The 18,198-nt window shown below is 36.4% G+C and overlaps 1 protein-coding gene across 1 annotated transcript in view; it reads right to left on the bottom strand.

The window, feature by feature from the left end:
- Window positions 1-1,388: 1,388 nt before the first annotated feature.
- The window catches only part of SMURF2 (SMAD specific E3 ubiquitin protein ligase 2), a 69,197-nt gene continuing 52,387 nt past the window's right edge, over window positions 1,389-18,198 (bottom strand). The window contains exons 11-19 of the mRNA XM_068913759.1: window positions 14,042-14,252; window positions 12,438-12,541; window positions 10,749-10,863; window positions 10,170-10,348; window positions 9,554-9,691; window positions 9,201-9,321; window positions 7,505-7,706; window positions 5,544-5,619; window positions 1,389-5,250 (exon numbers count right to left, since the gene is read on the bottom strand). Of these exons, the coding sequence (XP_068769860.1) occupies window positions 5,151-5,250; window positions 5,544-5,619; window positions 7,505-7,706; window positions 9,201-9,321; window positions 9,554-9,691; window positions 10,170-10,348; window positions 10,749-10,863; window positions 12,438-12,541; window positions 14,042-14,252 (1,246 nt within the window). The 3' untranslated portion in view covers window positions 1,389-5,150. The remainder of the gene's footprint in view (window positions 5,251-5,543; window positions 5,620-7,504; window positions 7,707-9,200; window positions 9,322-9,553; window positions 9,692-10,169; window positions 10,349-10,748; window positions 10,864-12,437; window positions 12,542-14,041; window positions 14,253-18,198) is intronic.

Below are 18,198 nucleotides of genomic sequence, written 5' to 3'. Positions count from 1 at the left end.
GGAAGAGCTATAAGTTATGGTGCTTGTTTTCAAAACTGTGTAAACCCACGTGCAAACAGGTAATGTTTTGCTTCAACTGATCCATTTCAAAAGGGAGTTGTGTTAATGCTATATACAAATGGACAGGCAATAACAACTTATCAAATAGTTTACCATATTCTGTTTTAGAGTCAGATGATTTGGACTAAAGCAGTCCTGTAAGACTGTACTTGCATTTAGCTTTCTCAAAAATATATCCTATTTAACTTGAATTTTTAGGATATGGCAAATTATTTCTAGTTTTGTCTGCCTAAGAAGCTAGAGTAAACAGATTAAAAATGCCAAAATTCAGCTTTTAGTTTTGCTCAGTTAGAGGGTGGTAAGATTCGCTTCTAGTAGCGGGAGCTGAGAAGAGGCACTGTACCTATATTTTGTAGAATCATCATCTACTGCTATGAAAATATAGTCCTGTAGAAAATTCAAGTTTCAGCTGGAGCTCTTCAGCAGCCATGCATTATGGGTCCTATGAGATGCAAATACATAATGGTGAATATTTAACAGACTGAAAGTAAATAACACAAAGACAAACTGATCATTAGTAAGCTGGTATATTTAAAAAGTAAAACTGGTATACTTTCTCCTGCTTGACAGAACTGGAAGTCTTAGTTTATAGATATCCTCTCCTCATTACTGAGATAAAGTTCTTTAAACTAAGCTCCTGTAGAAGAGTTCTTGCTTACAATTGCTTTCTACCACATAGGATATAACGTGCACAGTGATACAAATATCAGAATTATTTTGTATGTACAACAGTAAAAACCTGCCATGAGGTGGTATCTCTTATGGAATCAACAAACAGTGGATTGAAGTCTCATATGCATGGTGCTAGGCTGAAGAGAACAGCAACTGGAGATACTTCCTTGACAGATTAAACAAAACAGCTGATAGATAGAATATGATATACTTGAAAGAGTGTATGTGTGCATGCACACAATGCACAAGCACTCACAACCATTTCCAGGGAGCTGCTATAGAACAGGCTAATTCCAAGCATTTACTGGTTAATTTTATTACATTTTACAAGTGTTTGCTAAATTTACTTACCTTTTTTTTCTTCCCTTAAGGAAGGTGAGTTAGCTTTGCTGAATTTTGAGAGGAGACATCTGCTAACACTGAGATAAAGTCTTCTCTGGGACATGGGTGTACTACCCACAACATGAAAGTGAAAGCTGTACGAGAAAGACACCTTTTCTGTTTGAGCAGGACATTTAGCACAATCCTTACGGTATGTAACAGCACGTAGAAAGACACCAAAAGCTTAAGTATTTTCTCCTGTAACAAAGCTGAATTACTCAACTCCCTAATATTCCATTTTAAAGTAAATATTTAATTAAAAAAAAAGCCTTAAAACTTTTTAAACCATTGATGCTGTGACAGTGCAAACAGCATACAATTTATTGCTCAACTTCTGCATGAGTACATACATTAAGTACTTAAAAACCATTTTATACAGATTTTGTTGTTGTTGTTAAAGCTCATGTAACAGCTGGGTGAAAATACAATGATATCAATGCTAAAACACTCTGTAATAAATACAATGGAAATGATAAACTAAACTGTCAGTTGGTGGAGGAGCAATTACACTTGTATAAACTAATTACAACTACAGACAAAGCTCTAAGGATGTGGTAGAGCTAGAAACCTACTCAATAGTGTAAATTACAACAAATGGCACCTGTTAACTATATGGTGCAGTTTAAAATCTGAAGCAATTGGAGCATGCTACATTAAGCTGTATAATGCATACTTATGATATAGAAGCAAAGCTTTTACTTCCATCAATGCAGCCAGTTTAAACGCACCAGAAGTTTAATACAGATGTAGTGTTGTAAAACAAGAACTTAAAAACAGGTTGTGTGCTCTGGACTTTAGTACAACACAAAAATTTGGTAAAAATAAATCAGTTTAGGGAAACTGAAACTATGTGCAAAAAAAAAAATTAGAATACATACTGTACAAAGCACCATTACAAAACTCTTTACACCGAGAAATTAAATCCTCTGAAACTCAACTGTGTACTGTATATTTGAAATCTACAAAAGTCACTGTTCATAATTAAACATTCATAATGAAAAGCAACAGCATAAAACCATGATGTGACATCTTTCTAAAACAACTAAAGACTGGATAAAGTAAAATCCAGTACGAGGGATATGTTGAAATAAATATTCACATTAATCATGGGGTGAAAGTCCAAGGTTAAAATGCAATATTAGGCTTAGCACCTTTCTGAGGGGAAAGTAGCTGACATGATCTTGAAATAAAATTTTGCAAAGGAATTAACCCTTTAACATTTTTTGATAAAATGTCTGACTCGATGATGAGGTGCTTCAGTTAAAGCTCTCTGTTATTAGAAAGGCACTCAGGATATTTGATATATTCATCCTCATCTGTCAGCTATGGCTACTCAAATGTAGATTTGTCTAGTTTTGCCTATCATATATTAAATTTACAATATTTATCTTGTGGCAGTTTAAAAAATTCTCTATGCCATACCAAAACATTTGATAGCAGTACATCTGTTCTAAGGCTGCTGTGAAAATGAACAGTATTTATCAGTTCATCTCTACTGTTTTCTGCAAATCTCACCTCTTCCCTCTTCAAGGCTGGCCATAACTACGTATTCAATAAATCTACCAGCTTAAGTAAACTGACAGGGAAAAGGTTCCTGGGAGGTGCGTACAGATGTCAGGGTCAGGAGACGCTACAATGACAGTCTTTAAAGAGCGCTGAGGGTGGCTGCCTGGCGCAGAGAGAACAGCATACCTTCCCTCTGGAATCACCTAACTGAGCCCCGACTTCTCCCAAAAGCTGGATCAAACCGGATTTTACTGAGAAAAGGTGCTTTCACAATCAGGAAGGCTGAAAAAGCCTTGCAGCTATAGCCTGAGCAAGAGCAGAACAAAATCACTTGCACAACACCGGGGCTTTCTATCCTGCAAACAGTGGTCAAAAGAACCCAGTCTCTGTAATGAGCAATTCATGTCATACCTCCAAACTTGAAGGGGTGAGAAGAGGTCTTTGGGAGTGTCTAAAGCAGTGGTCCCAAACCACAGGCAGCAGTACTGAGTAAGAAACACTGGGCAACATCCTACTTTGCTCTCCCAGACAATCTGGGCAAACGTAGTGATAGCTTCTCTGGTAACAATATTACCTGAAAGCCATGGATTACAGACCCCAACGGTAGAAGCAAAGGTACCAGCCATTTTAAGTGAGTGCAACAGTCCCTTGAAATAAAGAAAAAAGGGTCTGATGTATTTCAAGGCCTGGCTGTCAAAGTAAGGTTCTTGGCTTTATGGTGATATCCCTATGTAGCCTCACCTCTGCAGCCAGCCCAGAGTGGGAAGCAAGTCTCTTAGAACAAGCCTTCCAGCAACAGCTGTACAAAAAAAAATTAAATCAAATGAACATGTGGATTTGGCTTACCCGATTCTTACCACAAATCTACAAAAGTAGTTCATTGCCCACTATTCTAATACACAACATCCAGTAGTAGTTTACTCATTGTGGCAGTCAGATTTGGCAGAACAAAATTTAAGTTCAAGCTCCATAGAACGGACAGAAAATCAGCTAGCTCACTGTGTAACTTACACTGCAAACTGGAACAGCTGTTTATATCCCATTCTTTTAGTTATTTCAAGACTCTTGACTTTCTTCTCATTGGCAGTGTAAAAATAGTGCAGGTTTGATGATAAACTGTGACCTAAGTTAAAAAATACAGCACTGATTTGGAAAAAAAGAGCTATCTATTCCAAATATTCTCAACTCTGAGGAGAATGCCATTGTCCATTAGTAGACTGATACACACCATGAGCAGATCATACAGATCTTAACTGAGAATTCCCAAACTTACTTCAAAATTCAGTTCCCTCTACTGGTAGTGCATTTTAATCCCATTTGAATAGATCAACCCATGTTATAATTCATATATATACTTAATTCCATCCCTACAATCAATAAATTATGTGCTTTTAAAACCTCATTTTCAAAGCACATCACATGTATTTCAGCTCATACAACTTTTTCAGTTTTATCACCATTTTTCCTTAGCTGTAACTTAAACCCCCATGTCATGAGCAGCTAGACAAAGTTTAAAACATATTTTACCTGATAAGTCTTTAACATCAACATATATATAACGTGGTTTGGCTGCATTCAAACAAACTTTGGTTGACCGGACAGGATGGGTTCTGAAATGAACTGCTGACAGGCTTCTGCTGTCAAATACCACCTCATCAGCATGCTTAAAAACTTGAAAAATGCAGTGTTTAAATTTTCAGTCAAAAGCAACAAAAAATACTCTTGACAAATTTGTTACAAAATGCTGTTTAAAAAAAAAAAAAAGTCTACCATTCATTAAAAAAAGGTCTATCCCACATGTTAACACAAGTACTGTACCAAATACAGTACGTGCCACTCAGACTACAAATTTTGTTTTAAGGAATCTGACAAGTGATATAAATAGGACCCAAAAACATCATATTTGTAATTCATGCTTGAAAAATATAAAAAGCTGCCCCCTGTGGTAATATTTACGTTGAATTTACATTGCAGAATATAATGTCTTACTATAAGAAAATGCAGTTAACATGTAAGTGGCTTTAATTAAAAAGATTAATGATTTTTTCAGCCAATTTTATGCAAAGTTAGAATAATCCAAAATATTTTTTCCAAAAAATAGCAGGTATAGATGCTGTTCAGTATCATACACTTACATCAGGCTGAAACGTGACTTGTACCGACTGCTGAAGTTGTGTCTTGGTATCTGAGAATAGAAATCAGGTAGGCAAATATAATAGATTACCTTTTACAAAAATAGTAGTAGTCTTTAAGTATAGAATACTGCTTAACAGTTGAAATGTAGGAAAAGTCAGCATTCTGTATGTTCAAGATATTAGTTTTTAATAGCAGCTGAATGATTCTATGGCAAGAGCCATAGAACCTATTTTCTTGAAAGAAAAAAAAATCCAAAGTTGTCCTTTCCCTCACAGTGTCCTATTGTAGAAAAGGGAAAGTTTCCTGTATTTCAAGCATTTCTTGAGTCTTGTCTGAGGGAAGGGCTTTCTGGCTGACAAGAATATAAATAGAGTCTCAGGTAAGCCTGCGAAGAGTCATTCCACAGCAAACCCACATGTTTCTTCAATGGCAGTTAGCAGCTTCTCATACAGCTTGTCATAGCTTTCATAGGGAGGAATGTCTATTCGGTTAAAGCTGTGAAGAGAAAGCAAAAGTTTCAGCTTACACCTCATGCAGTAAAGCTAGGTTAGGCTTTAACTTATTGTTAACGTACCTGAAACAAACAATGACAAAGCAATACTTAACAAGGCCAACAGAACTTTGCTTCATATAAATAAAAGCAATCTGTCGTTTTCACAGCTTTACTAATCTGTAATTGATAGCATTTATTATCTGAGAAGAGGAAAAAAAACACCCTCTCAGAATACAGGGACAGCAAGCTAGCCTTAATCTGAATTTTGCAATAGAGACCCGAAAAGAAGTCTTACCAGGTATGAGCTTTCGGCAGATTATTAGTGCTAGCATCAATCTGGTGTATTGTAAATAGTCGTGGGCCTGCAGCACCTGCAAGGAGGAGAGAGGGGGGAAAAAACAACAACAACAACATTCTACTACTACTGCATCACATAATGGGTAATTGCTTTATTGAGCTGTAATGAAAAGAAAAAAAAAAAGGGAACTAGAGAACTAAACCAAGGGGAAAAAAAAAAGGCTATGCCCAAAGAAAGCTGAAATCATGTAAGCAGTTAGGAAAAAAATGCTTATCAGACAGATGGTCCCCATGACCACAGTGAAATTATTTAAACTAGTGAAAGATATACAAGAGCAAAGCATTGATAAGGAGGAATAAAGCACCTCATTTACACAGTGTACTACAGGATTCTAACAGTTTTAATTTTTCTCACTCCAGAGAATGAAAGTTATGCAGCTATATCTGTCCCTATTGTATAACAGGTGTTGACTGGTGGCCAATTCTATTCAAACTGGATAGTAGAGTTTCGGATACCAACTTTTTAGAATGTTGTCAAATTATTTAGCTGCACAGAGATCCTCTTAATATCTCTGCTAAAGGAAAAACTGCAGCATAGCAGTCTTTGAGACTTAGTACGCATTGAAGAATTCACAAAAGGTAGAAGGACAGAAGTTATGAATGCCCTAACCTTGGCAAAGCTGGAATTCATGCCTGAGCAGACAGATGTTAAAGAATATAATCCTCAGGATCAGACTTTCTTATGGAGACTCTTTACTGTCAAATAGGAGTGTGACCTTGTACTGCAGTGTAGTGCAAGGTTAATTTGATCGGTTAAAAACCTGTCAACCTCCATGTTCAAATCTACAGGAAAGCAAGCTTCCTTTGTTCACAGAAGTACTTGTTTTACTAGGATGGCTACACTAAAACTTTCAGCGCAAATGAAATCATACTGGCATTACTTCCAATACCATACTCAAAACAGCTCACTTCGCTACATTAACAGTATTCACATCAATAGTAGGGTTACTACTACTTGTAACTATTCTAAGGCAATTAGTAGTTAGAGAAGTCGATCGAGTCCCTCCATCCTCCCCAATATTATTAAAGCACTTATCACTGAAAGTACAATATTTTACTTAAAAATAACTAGAGCCTTTAAGACCTCAATATTCCTGAGCATCTAGTCCTCCTGAAAATTTTATGACTCAAGAGAAGAGGAAAAAGAAAATGAGTGCTTCTGTCCTGAAGGAGGGATGATGAAGAATAGAAACAGATTTCTGTAGTAACTGGTTTTTTGTATGTGGTAGCAGTTACCAGAGAATGTACCTGTTAAAACTGTTCATGGCCAATGTTTCCCCTGGGCAGCTTTCTCTCAAACCATGAGAGGGTCAAGTTTTGTGTGCGTGTGTGCATACACGTGCGTGTGTGCATGTGAACATAGCAGCATGGGTTGCAGCCAGAGTTGCTGTAAGAACAACCCAGAGGTTCAACTAGAGTTCTGAAGGCTGGTGGGTGATTAAGGAGATAATCACAAGCAGCCCAGGAATCAGAAATTATGTGGCTCCTTCAAGCGTTACTAAAGTCCCTCTGCTGTTAAAGTCATAAGAACACTGCATGGTGGTGTCTTCTGGTCACAGAGCTGTACAGATGATAAGGGATTGTAAAAGATGGAAACTAAAAAACAGACTTAGAAAAAATAACGAGGACCACGCTAGGATCTGCCATGATCAGAACTTGCTACTAGAGAAAAGAAAGAAGTGCTCAATTGAAACAAAAGCATTTACAGCTGAATGACGATATAATGAACAAATTCCAAGAAAAGACTTTCTGGGATTACTGTTTATCATTAAAAAACCCTTTGAAGAAATCACATTTACAGCCAATGACCCTCGTTTTTAGCTACCGTTTCTGTGATGTGTCCTATTGCTTCCCCCAAGTACAGACATTTGCAGAACATTAGTTCTGCAGAAACGTTACCTTGTAATGCCTTGAAGCCCTGCAGAGGCACTCTGGATGAGCCAGTCACAAACTGGAGAAGTCGTGCTCTCCTTTCTTCATCAAAAAACTCCACAGCTTTCCAGAACCATTTCACAATGTTGCTGTCTGGGGTACAGTGTTTTAACCTAGTATTTGCCTTCCAGTCGTTAACATCAATTTTTCCAAGTCCACAAATGATGAGCTGTGAATTTAAAATATAATTAAGTACTTCATCAGTTATCAATATAAATAAATGGTTGTGGAGCTTGCCAGGAAATGGTAACAGATTTTGAAAAATCAACAGATTTTATACCAAAGGTAAATTTTATCCTCTTACTAATCTCAACCAATGCAGAATTAATTTTTTTAAAAAATATTTTACCTTTATGCAAAATTCATTTTTTCAAATCATCTCAATTCAAATTAAAATTTCAGTCATTTCGTAGGCTTGTATGAAAGGGTCTTGCCAACTACATACAGGTAGCACAGATCCTGCCCTTCACCTCTGAATGTGGATGCCCGACTGCCATTTAGATACAATACTTACTTCTGAAGTATGGCTAAGGGTGTAATTTGGCTCATCCAACTCTGGACTGCCAAAAGCAATCTTTTGTTGTTGCCATATCTATACATGTAATATAAATCAGATTTTTCTCCCCCTGAAGAAAAGCTTTCAGCACTTCTAAATGAAAATCAACAAGGGATTGGTTTAAACTCGAGAGGGATTTGCCTATGAAGATATTTTCTTGTGACCAAGAATATCAGACCTCCCCCTCTCTTATTCTGCTTCTGCAAAATGATTCTAAGTTTACAATATGGCCAACTCACTATTGCTGAATGAGAACATTCAGGATAAAAGAACAGCAATCACCAACACTCAAGTAACAGGGAACAGAAGAAAGCATAAATAATCTATTTTGTAGCCATTTTACATGGCAAAAGCTCTGCAGCTGACGGACTGTATATTAGATTTCAGTTTTAAAACAAGCTTCTGATCTATGGGATTTGTCTTGAGAGGATATTGTTTGGATACCAATCTTGACATTTTGTAGCACATTTGTTGGTGAGAGCACCAGACAGCACCTTTCTTTATGCTGTATTTGCAAGGCCAATTTACTCTGATGTAATGTAACTCAGCTCTGCAAAACCACATAGCTGCCCGACACCAAAGTCTGTGCACTGGAAGGGCTGCAAGCAAATGATGGGAGGTGAAAGGCAGTGACAGACTTTTTTCCTGGCAGCACTGAATTTAATATCGTGAAACTGCACCGTGAGAAATATGCACTGCAGCCTCTGCTGGAGTAACGAACGCTCTGTGAAACAATCTGAGGTCATTGCCTATACTTCTCAGTAAGTTCAGCTGGGCTTCAGGTACAGGACACTGTCTCCTTTTCTGCGTCCTGAAGATCAGATTGAAATAAGAACTACTACGTCTACAGTTGCTATGAAATGTCTGCTTGAGAAACACTTTCATAGTTCTCAGCAAAAGATACATGCAATGACAATGTAAGAGACAGCAGTCTCGGAGATTGCAGGACCTGTTGACCTCTCATGTTAACTGCATTTCTTGTAACACTGCACCTGCAAAACCCCTAAAGCACTGGGGATACAACTTAGCATGTTACTTAGTCTCAGAAGAATGCCTCAGCCTTTTACTGTTACACTTGACGACATAACATAACCTTAGCGTACTGACCTCTAACTCTTTCTCATCAAATGTCTTCAGCAGATGTTGCGGGATTACTTCATTAAATCCCTTCTGTAAAGCCAGAAATTGAGCTTCGATTCCTCGTAAAAATCGCCAGTTTACATAAAGCCTGCGAGCAAGTGCAAATTTGTTTTGTGAAAAAAGTATTCAAATACAATAAACGTGCAAACTATCCAGCCAAAAAAACAACCTTACTGACAGAAATGTATTACAACAAAGTTAGCGCACTACCACTTGGAGGAAAACAACAACACAACATAACACTGTTAATTATTTCAAATAAGTGAAAGTGCCCCCCACCCCCAGTCAAAAGCTTTGTTTGGAAAATACACTGATGATACCTGACATATTCCTTTTTATTTTCCTCTGTCACTGGGATGCTTTTGCCATTGGGTTTCAGCTCATGTTGAATAATTTCCCCATATGCATTGTGCTCTACACAAAACGTATGGTCCAAAACTCCTGTGATATCATTCTCACTGGTGAAAAGAAATAAGCAATAACTTGGTAAAAACATACTCTACAAATATATCACAATCATAATATATCTAATACACATCACAGTTTTCAATAATATTTCAAATTACTGCTCGGAAGCAAAAGGTGAATGTAGATATTTTGCTATGTTGTATTTCACAACCATTTTAATAACGGTTAAATAATAAAAGCATTTAAATAATGTGTTACTGTTAATAACAAACAAAATGAATATTTTTGAACAGTTGAACAGTATAAAACTCAGTCGTCATTTTCCCCCAAATTTGTATTCCTTAAACATGTTAAGCTTTTAATGAAGCTGAACTATTTTATTGTGCCGCTAAGAAAGATGTTTCTTAAAACTGCCTGAGCAGGAGAACAAAATATACTTTATTTCTTTTCAATTGGATTTAGGAACATGTATCACTTGTTAACTGAAACAGAATTCTAACATTGTAAAATATAATGCACAGTACATACAGTATCCAGACTAAGCTGTTATGAAGATCAGGGTCAACCAATTCCATATCATCCAAAGTAATTGGCTTCCCTAGCAACTGCTTATAGAAAGGCAACGTGAAGCCCCCATCAATATAGTGTCCGTGAAACACAGCCATCCCCATTATCCGTCCAACAAAATGGAAATATGATAAGTGTTCCTAGAATTGAAAGAAGAGACTAAGGCATTCAGCTAAATAAGACCTCCAGATAATATCTGCTGAATATAAAATTTCAATATAAAAAAAAAAATCAATTTTTTTGTTGTGTTTTTTATACATCGCATATTTGGTTCCAGTCCAGAAGTCTTACTACTAAGAATCAAACCAAACTTAATTTCTCCCAAGAGAAACATAAATCAACATCTTACACTAAAATTAAGAACATGTTTGAGTTTTTTCTTTGATCAGTACTAAAAAGAAATTATCATATCATTGCACAAATTCAGTCTCTAGCAATACTAACGTGAGAATTAGATTCCTTAGTCCAGAACATTCTCCACATGTATTAATTTCTAGGCCACAAAAAGATCATTTACAGAACTCATGTTACTAGTCATACCGGGTTAACTGCAGAGTCTGGGTTGATTTGCAGTGTATAGATATCATCTCGGGAATATTGGAAGAGACCGTAATATGGATTCAACATTTCATGGGACAATAGGTAGAGCCACTCCCTGAAGAAAGTAAAACAATCTACTGTGAACTTCAGACAAATGCATTCCTGCACTGGGAATGTTCGCAAAATAGTTAACATTTTTAATCCTACTGTTAAACATAAACACGAAGGAAGTTAGCTGTGAACATGCTTAGGTACGGCAGAAGTTACAACTATTTTCACTGGCTCAGTAACTACACAGTACCTGACAACTGGCAGGTTTCCCAGCTTTCCAAGATTTTGTTTCCTGACTACTTATTTCCAAGAGAGTTTCTGATTGTGATTCTCTTTCAGCCATTGCACATTAAAGCAAGTTACACTGTGTATTCTACTGACTACACTATGCCAATGTTTGGGTCAAAGCCTTTAATATAAACAGTCTTCCGGTAACCGATATATTTAGTTAACTTCTAATTACATTTTCACAGATCAGTAAATATTAGTCTAAGAATTGGGACAAATATCCATAACACTCATGTTCCTTAGCTCGGTCTCCCCTGTATTCCCACATGGAAGATGGGGAAGGCTCCATGGCAAACTGACTGGAAATGAAAGTCATGCTGAAAAATACTAGCAGAAGCTTTGGACAGTATACATGATAACATCTGTAACTTCTTTATTTTAAACAGTATTATTATTATTATCATCAAACAATTAGCAGCAATTAAGTCATCAAGGTGCTAGACTGTTGTACTAGCTACAGCTAACTAAGATGTTAAAATACTTAAGAATGGATTAAGTACAACTTCTAGCGGTTACTGGTAAATTCAGGAAGATACATGTAACCTAACAGTGTAGGTCCCAAAGATTATTTGCCATACGCTTTCTACAGATGCAGGAGACAGACCGTTTGGGAGTATCAATCTGTACTTTTAAATGAATATTCATTCCCTCATAATGTTTAAAAAAATACTAAAACAAAATAGTACTATTTGCCACAACGCTAACCACAAACCTCCTATTGAAAAAGCTAACATTCACTTAGAGAGCGTAGATCCACATGCCAGAAGCGGAGCATATTTTCAGTCAAGTAAACTAGCATCCGTATTAATTTGCCAGCATAATTCTAATCATTGCTTTAGCAAATGAAGACTACCTTGATACAATCCAAAAAATGTTACTTTCTGTAAACAAATGAAAAGTAACCTCGTAGGCCACTGACAGACTTCAGTTGACTACCAAGTGCTAACTTTTAACGTTTTGCTTCAATTCGTTAAATGCCTTCTCTTTTTTTTTTTTTTTTTTTTGAACAAAGGTCTGCCACAAAGTGGAGTGCTTAGTGGTGTAAATTCTCAGATACTCAAGCTTTATTAACCACAGAAAAATAGGGTATTTTTCAATAAATACCAAAAGCCTATCTCACATATATGGAAGGCCTATGATGTAATCTGTAATATTCACTTTGATATATTTACAAGAAATGAGTTCTTTTTTGATGTAGTTTTTGCTTTAGAAGACTATCTGAAAAATATATATAACATCCAATCTGTTGCAAGAAAAATATATGAAGAAGAATCATTTAAAAAGAAACAGGGCTGATACAAGACTGATTTATGATTCAAAGCACATGTGGGCAGGAGCAGGGCTGTTTACCTGGCAACACCTCCATAATCAAGGCCTTCCTCCCCACGAAATTTTATCATTAATCGTTTCCACAGGTCTTTAGGCCTCATCTTCATGACTTGCCTGTAGGATTCCTGTAAGCACGCAACACATTCTTATATTAACTGCTATTTACAGACAAGAAGCTACTACTATTTATTAGAAAAGAAGGGGAGTCTCAGACTCAAAGCCCAGAGGTACTATTTTCAAAAGATATTAACCACTATCTCTCAAATCGTACTTAGTTTTCTACAAACGTAGTAACGCTTGTCAAATAAAATAGATACATGAGAAGAACCACCTTCTACTAAATTTCCAGAGATGTACAGTGATCAGAGTATTTTTTCTTTCATTTTCATATTACTAAAAAAGTTTTAATCTGTGCCAGTAAAATCCTTTTATTTTGCACAAAGGCACACAATTTTTCCAGTCTGAAAAGGCAACAGTGGAGCAGCTACTCTGGGTAGAAGGCAGGTACAAATCTCCAGGAAGCATTTTAAAAACATTAGCATCAATTCTATCCCAGAATCTACAGAATTACTCTTCTATTAGTAACACTTTCAGCTTTCTTTACATGTGTTTTCTTGCTGGAAAAAAGAAAGGCAAAACAATTTTAAACACATTTAAACAAAATGGTTAGTTTTTATGTATGCCCTGTATTGCTACCCCAATCATTGGCTTTGGGGAAGAGAAGAGGCAGGCGTGTCTGGGACCCAACGTACCTAGCCCAGTTTTCAGAACAGGAACTGTAATCGTTTTCACTGCTGTATAGCGGCTCTTTCCCCCTAGTTGATTAGGAGGTGATTCGACTGTCCCCAAAGGGAAGACCAATACAAATCCTTCTTGGCTGGGAAAACAGCGACAAATGTTTTGTCACTGTGCGGCATTTAAGTTTATGGGTGGGGTAAAAGGTGATGGGAATGGGTGTGATGGATGACGAAGTTCTCAAGACGACAGACTGTTCTCCAGAACAAGCCAATTCTAACAGCGTTTAATTGATTCAGCAGAATCATCTCACAAAATAAAATGCAAACATTACACCGTGGGTGTCTCTGGTCACTCAGAAGCCTGGAGTTTTCATAAAATAGGTCTGATTTAAAAAAAAAAACAAAAAAAAAAAACAAAAAAAACCCCCACAGAATCGAGTGCTAAGTACTCCAAACTCTGAATATGAATGCTAGGCAGTAATCATTTTACTTAAATTACAAGACATTAAAGATCATTTAAAATTCTGTTTGTTTTTGAACATGCAACATTCTAACACACTAGTTTTCTTATATTCAAGACGTGAAACAAGTATCTTCAAATACATGAAGCACTGGGACGCTTTCCTCAGTTCCTGAGCATCCAAGCATGGAACACCTTCTTCCTTTTTCCTTCTTCTCTACAGGGTAAATACAGCTATTTTAAATATGCAATTGCTCTGAACATCGCCTTGAAATGCTTTCTCTTTCCATTTACTGCTTGTAAGCTTTCAGCTTTAACTCTGGACTTCATAATTTCATCTAACTTAATGGCTTCTTCAGACAATTATGCATAACCCTCCTCCCCATCCCTCCCTCAATGTTAATAAACGGGTCAAGTTCTCAAATTACCTCAAAAATCTCTTCCCTGGAGACCTCAATGCGACAATGGCCAGCTTGAGGTTGCTGCTGTGACAGCTCTTGCCTCAGGATCTTGAGTTTCTGCACTAGGTCTCGTTTGTACCTTGGCACAGTCAGACATTCTGCCTCATCTGGAAGCTGACACAAGGACACTACCTGCTGCTGCTGTTGGTGTTGCTGATCTTTAAGTTGATTCTGGCGGCTAGAAACACACACAGCTGTTTGCAGATATTCAAGTCATACGTCTCCTATTTTCTTCAGACAGTTTTTAAATATTAAGTCTTTGTAACTAAACTAGTTTCATTTTACTACAGTTATTACTGTGATTATACTAAAAATGTCCCACTCCAGTAAAAAATAAAAATAAATTCAGAGATTTTATCCTGACTAAAGACATATGCTTCTGTCTTTCTTGGCAACAATCAGCTGGTTTTGCAGTTTGTTATTTCTATTAGTACTACTCTACAAAGTATGTAAAAGGTTATAGCACTATATAATAAGGTATTATCCATACAATTTTACTACTGAGCTGCTGACACTGAATTTCTCAGATACCATTTCCATATTTCCTTTGCGTGTTTTACCTTCCTCCATTTTAAAATTCAGGGATCTGCCAAACGCTATGCCTCTAATCTACAGTCAATACCATAGTCTGTTTTAAATGGCTTGTCTGAAAAAGAGTAAGCTTACAAAAAGATGTTTGTTCTGGCAGCTTGGCAAGGACCTTGTCCCTTGTACCTGGCCTAGTCTGGACCACAGGAATGTGGGGAGTTCACATGTAACTAATTGGCACGGATAAACAAGTATTTTTACTAGCAATTCTAAAAGATTTTGTAAAGCTAACTTCTTACTAGAAAAGTAAATTCATCTTGTTGCAGAGATATAAAAGTGTCCTTTCTTGTACACAGCGAGTAGGTATTTTTGTATGACCTAGCTTTTTAGTATGGCATTTCAAAACAGCACAAGAGAAAAATTACGTTTTACTTAAAACACAAGAAGAAAATTTCAGTGTGGAACACACAATATTAACCTATGTTTACTAGATAAATAGGAAAGGTTAGAATTTAGGATGTTTTTCAGTGGAACGTTACTAAGTTGTTTTTTAAACGTCAAAGACCAGAAATATTAGATAGAACCACACGCTAGTCTAACTTGGGATATATTTCAGTCTGTTGTCTATTTTGAAACAAGATCTACTAGAAAGCTTCCCTGGCCAGCCAGAATTCATTTCCAGCAGGCTTTCGCCACAGGAGCATTCGAAATTGGCTATTAAAAAAAAGGAGTGGGGGCGGGGGAAGAGGGGAAAATAAATTCCCAGTTTGTTTTTTGTGGTTCGGACAGCTATTCTGTTATTTTTGTACCTTTTTTTATGTAAAATAATTTTGCAGGGGAAAAAAAAAACATGGAAAACTAGGACCAGGTGACCAGGAATCTGAATAATCATCAGTAGTCCTATTAGCCCACCATTTAGAAACTCCTGCAGTGACACACACTGTGGATCACTTCAGCAACAACTCAAAGCTTAGTAGTAAAAATAACAATACAGCCTCTTAACTCCTGGGCCTGAAGGAGGGAATAGTGCACAGAAAATCTGTTCTGTTAATATGCCCTAAGATACAGAACTTCAGAAATAAGCTTAATCGCTTCTGTTAGATTCAATACATGTTAAGTTGGTTTTTTTTTGTTTAAATAAGACTACCCTAACTTCGTTCTCAAGCTGATCATGTTGGCCTAATAATAAACTAGTTATTTCAAAAGTTATTCCTGTCAAACTGAAAAGTCATTACACAGATTTAGGGAGGAAGACAGATGCTCTTGATATGGTTCTATTAAAAAAAAAGTTCTGTCATTTGTGCTACATGCACAACACCTTCTCTCACATGTGATTAGTGTCAAATAAATCCCACATAAACTCTGTTTACTTGATGTAGAAATTAAGGCAAAAATCATAATTTTATCTACTGCACTTTCTAACTCTACAAGGAAAAGCCAGTGAAAATATCCCTTGTATTACACCTACCAGAGAAGGTCATAGTTACATACTATACAAAAGATTGCATATATTCGTACTCTCTCTACTAGTGTAAAGACAGCAGTCCCTAGACAGAAAGCTAGCTAACATCAGTCTTAAAGAAAACAATCTCTGAAATGAACATGAATTTAAGAACTATGCATCAAATTAAACTAATCTAAAATACAGCAGGACTAGAAGAAAAATAAAATACCATCCTCCATACTAGACTAAAAATAATCACAGTGTAGTATTAGCTAAATAATCTGCTGCGCTTAAAATAATAAAACTAGGTTACTGCCCCAAAATTTAATGTCTCGGTTTGTTTTCAAAGCTGAATGAGTATGCTTTGTTATGTACAGTGCCTTCAGGATATAGCTAAGGACTTTTTCAGGTGCCATAAACGTCGAAACCTACCAGGAACTCTTGGCCGATATTTTAAACAGAACTGGGTAACAAGTTTGATTGTTTTCATAACTTATAATGCAATCACTGGAAAAACAAACTTCTCAGTTCAGTATAAAAGTCTGTATCACTGGAAGTGAACTTTTTATTATGGCTTTGAACCTAAAACTCTATCCCACCCAAATAGTAAAATTTACTTCTCGGATAATTTACAAAATGACAGGCCTAAGGCAAATTACTTATTTTTTAAAGAGCAAATAAGGAGGTGGGTTTAAAAAAAAATAAAAAGAAAGTTTTCACATATCCTCTTTGGTGCAATAAAAGAATAAACACTAGAAAAGATTTATCAGGCAGCAGACTTAGAGCAGACTTTGCTGATGACACTGTTGGTTGAATTTCTGAAATCTTTCCCTAATGAAAGACAGATGTACAAATGAAAAACTTAAGCACACTGTAACTGTTCTTTAAGTTCCAGAAAATAAAATAAAATGAAATGGTTCTGTGGTTCTTGAACTTGAAAGTCAAACTGGACTTTCCAGATACAAAGCTAGCTATATGTTGTGCTCTATAAGTATCAAACTAGCCACTATGTCAATACCACTTAAAAATAAAGATACCTCTGAAGCATTTTTTTTTTTAATATAGTCCAGTTAACTGAATTTTCTACAGGTTAGGCATTGCATTGTTTGTAGTTAAGAACATCTCGGGCTTTTCTTTGGGTAAAATACCTAAATCTGAGTTAATGAACTTCTCTGTGTACTGAACATTTACAGGCTCCAGCACTGATAAGCTTTTCTTCAAAATCATGCTCATTTGAAACCAACAGTCTAAGTTCAGCTGAAGGAAGTAGTGATTTCTTTGCTGTATAACATAAAAAGAACCCAAAGTGTCTGGATTATGAAACATTTTATAATACTTCTGTAATACACAAACATAATCCATAAATTCCACCCCCCCATCATTATCGAGACTCTTCCCTGTTGGGGGGTGTTAAGTTCAAACGTGCAGTTGGCAGACAAAAGCTACCCAGTTTTCAAATGCCACACAAACGATATAAGACAACCTACTGGATACTAACACGCGACTCCTTGATTTTGTCTTTTGTGTGTTTGTTCCCGTTATACTGTCCTTCGGCTTCTCTTCCCAGTGCTTCACTTCTTTAAAAAGACTACTCCTCCTACTCGATGCTTGCCCAGTGCTCCACACTGCTCTCTATCTGACCAACTCTTCATCGTTCCCTCCACTTAACACCTACTTAATATTATACAGGTGTTTCCCAACAGCATTAAAAGGTGTTAATAGGAGAAACAATAAGAGTCAAATTCCCAGAGTGCTTGGACAAACTGATAGCCATGTTTAGACAAAACAAATTTTTGTTTTTGCTTTTTGGTTTCCATTTTTAATAGAACGTTTTCTAGTATGAAATGAGTGCTTGGGGAATAAAAATAAGAGCCGGAATCCTTTTGAGCCCTATGCCCCTGCCTTTTTTTTTTTTCTCTTTTTAATATGATATGAAAATACCTCAGATCAGAGATTCATTTAAAACTTAAAACACTAAGGCAGTTAGCATCTGCAGAAAAAACACAGTTCCTATTTTTTATTTTGGTAACAAATCTGATTTCAATGAGTAAGTTTATTTTCAGAACATCTCAGCTAGTCTTACTCTATAGGTGAAGACTGGACCAAAATTATTTTCTCCTTTATTCTAGAAGGATAGCTGGCTACTTGTGCT

Source organism: Struthio camelus, chromosome 19, assembly GCF_040807025.1.
Source record: "Struthio camelus isolate bStrCam1 chromosome 19, bStrCam1.hap1, whole genome shotgun sequence".
Classification (NCBI taxonomy): domain Eukaryota; kingdom Metazoa; phylum Chordata; class Aves; order Struthioniformes; family Struthionidae; genus Struthio; species Struthio camelus.
Note: the sequence above shows the minus strand (reverse complement) of the source record. Positions and strands in the feature narration are given on the sequence as shown.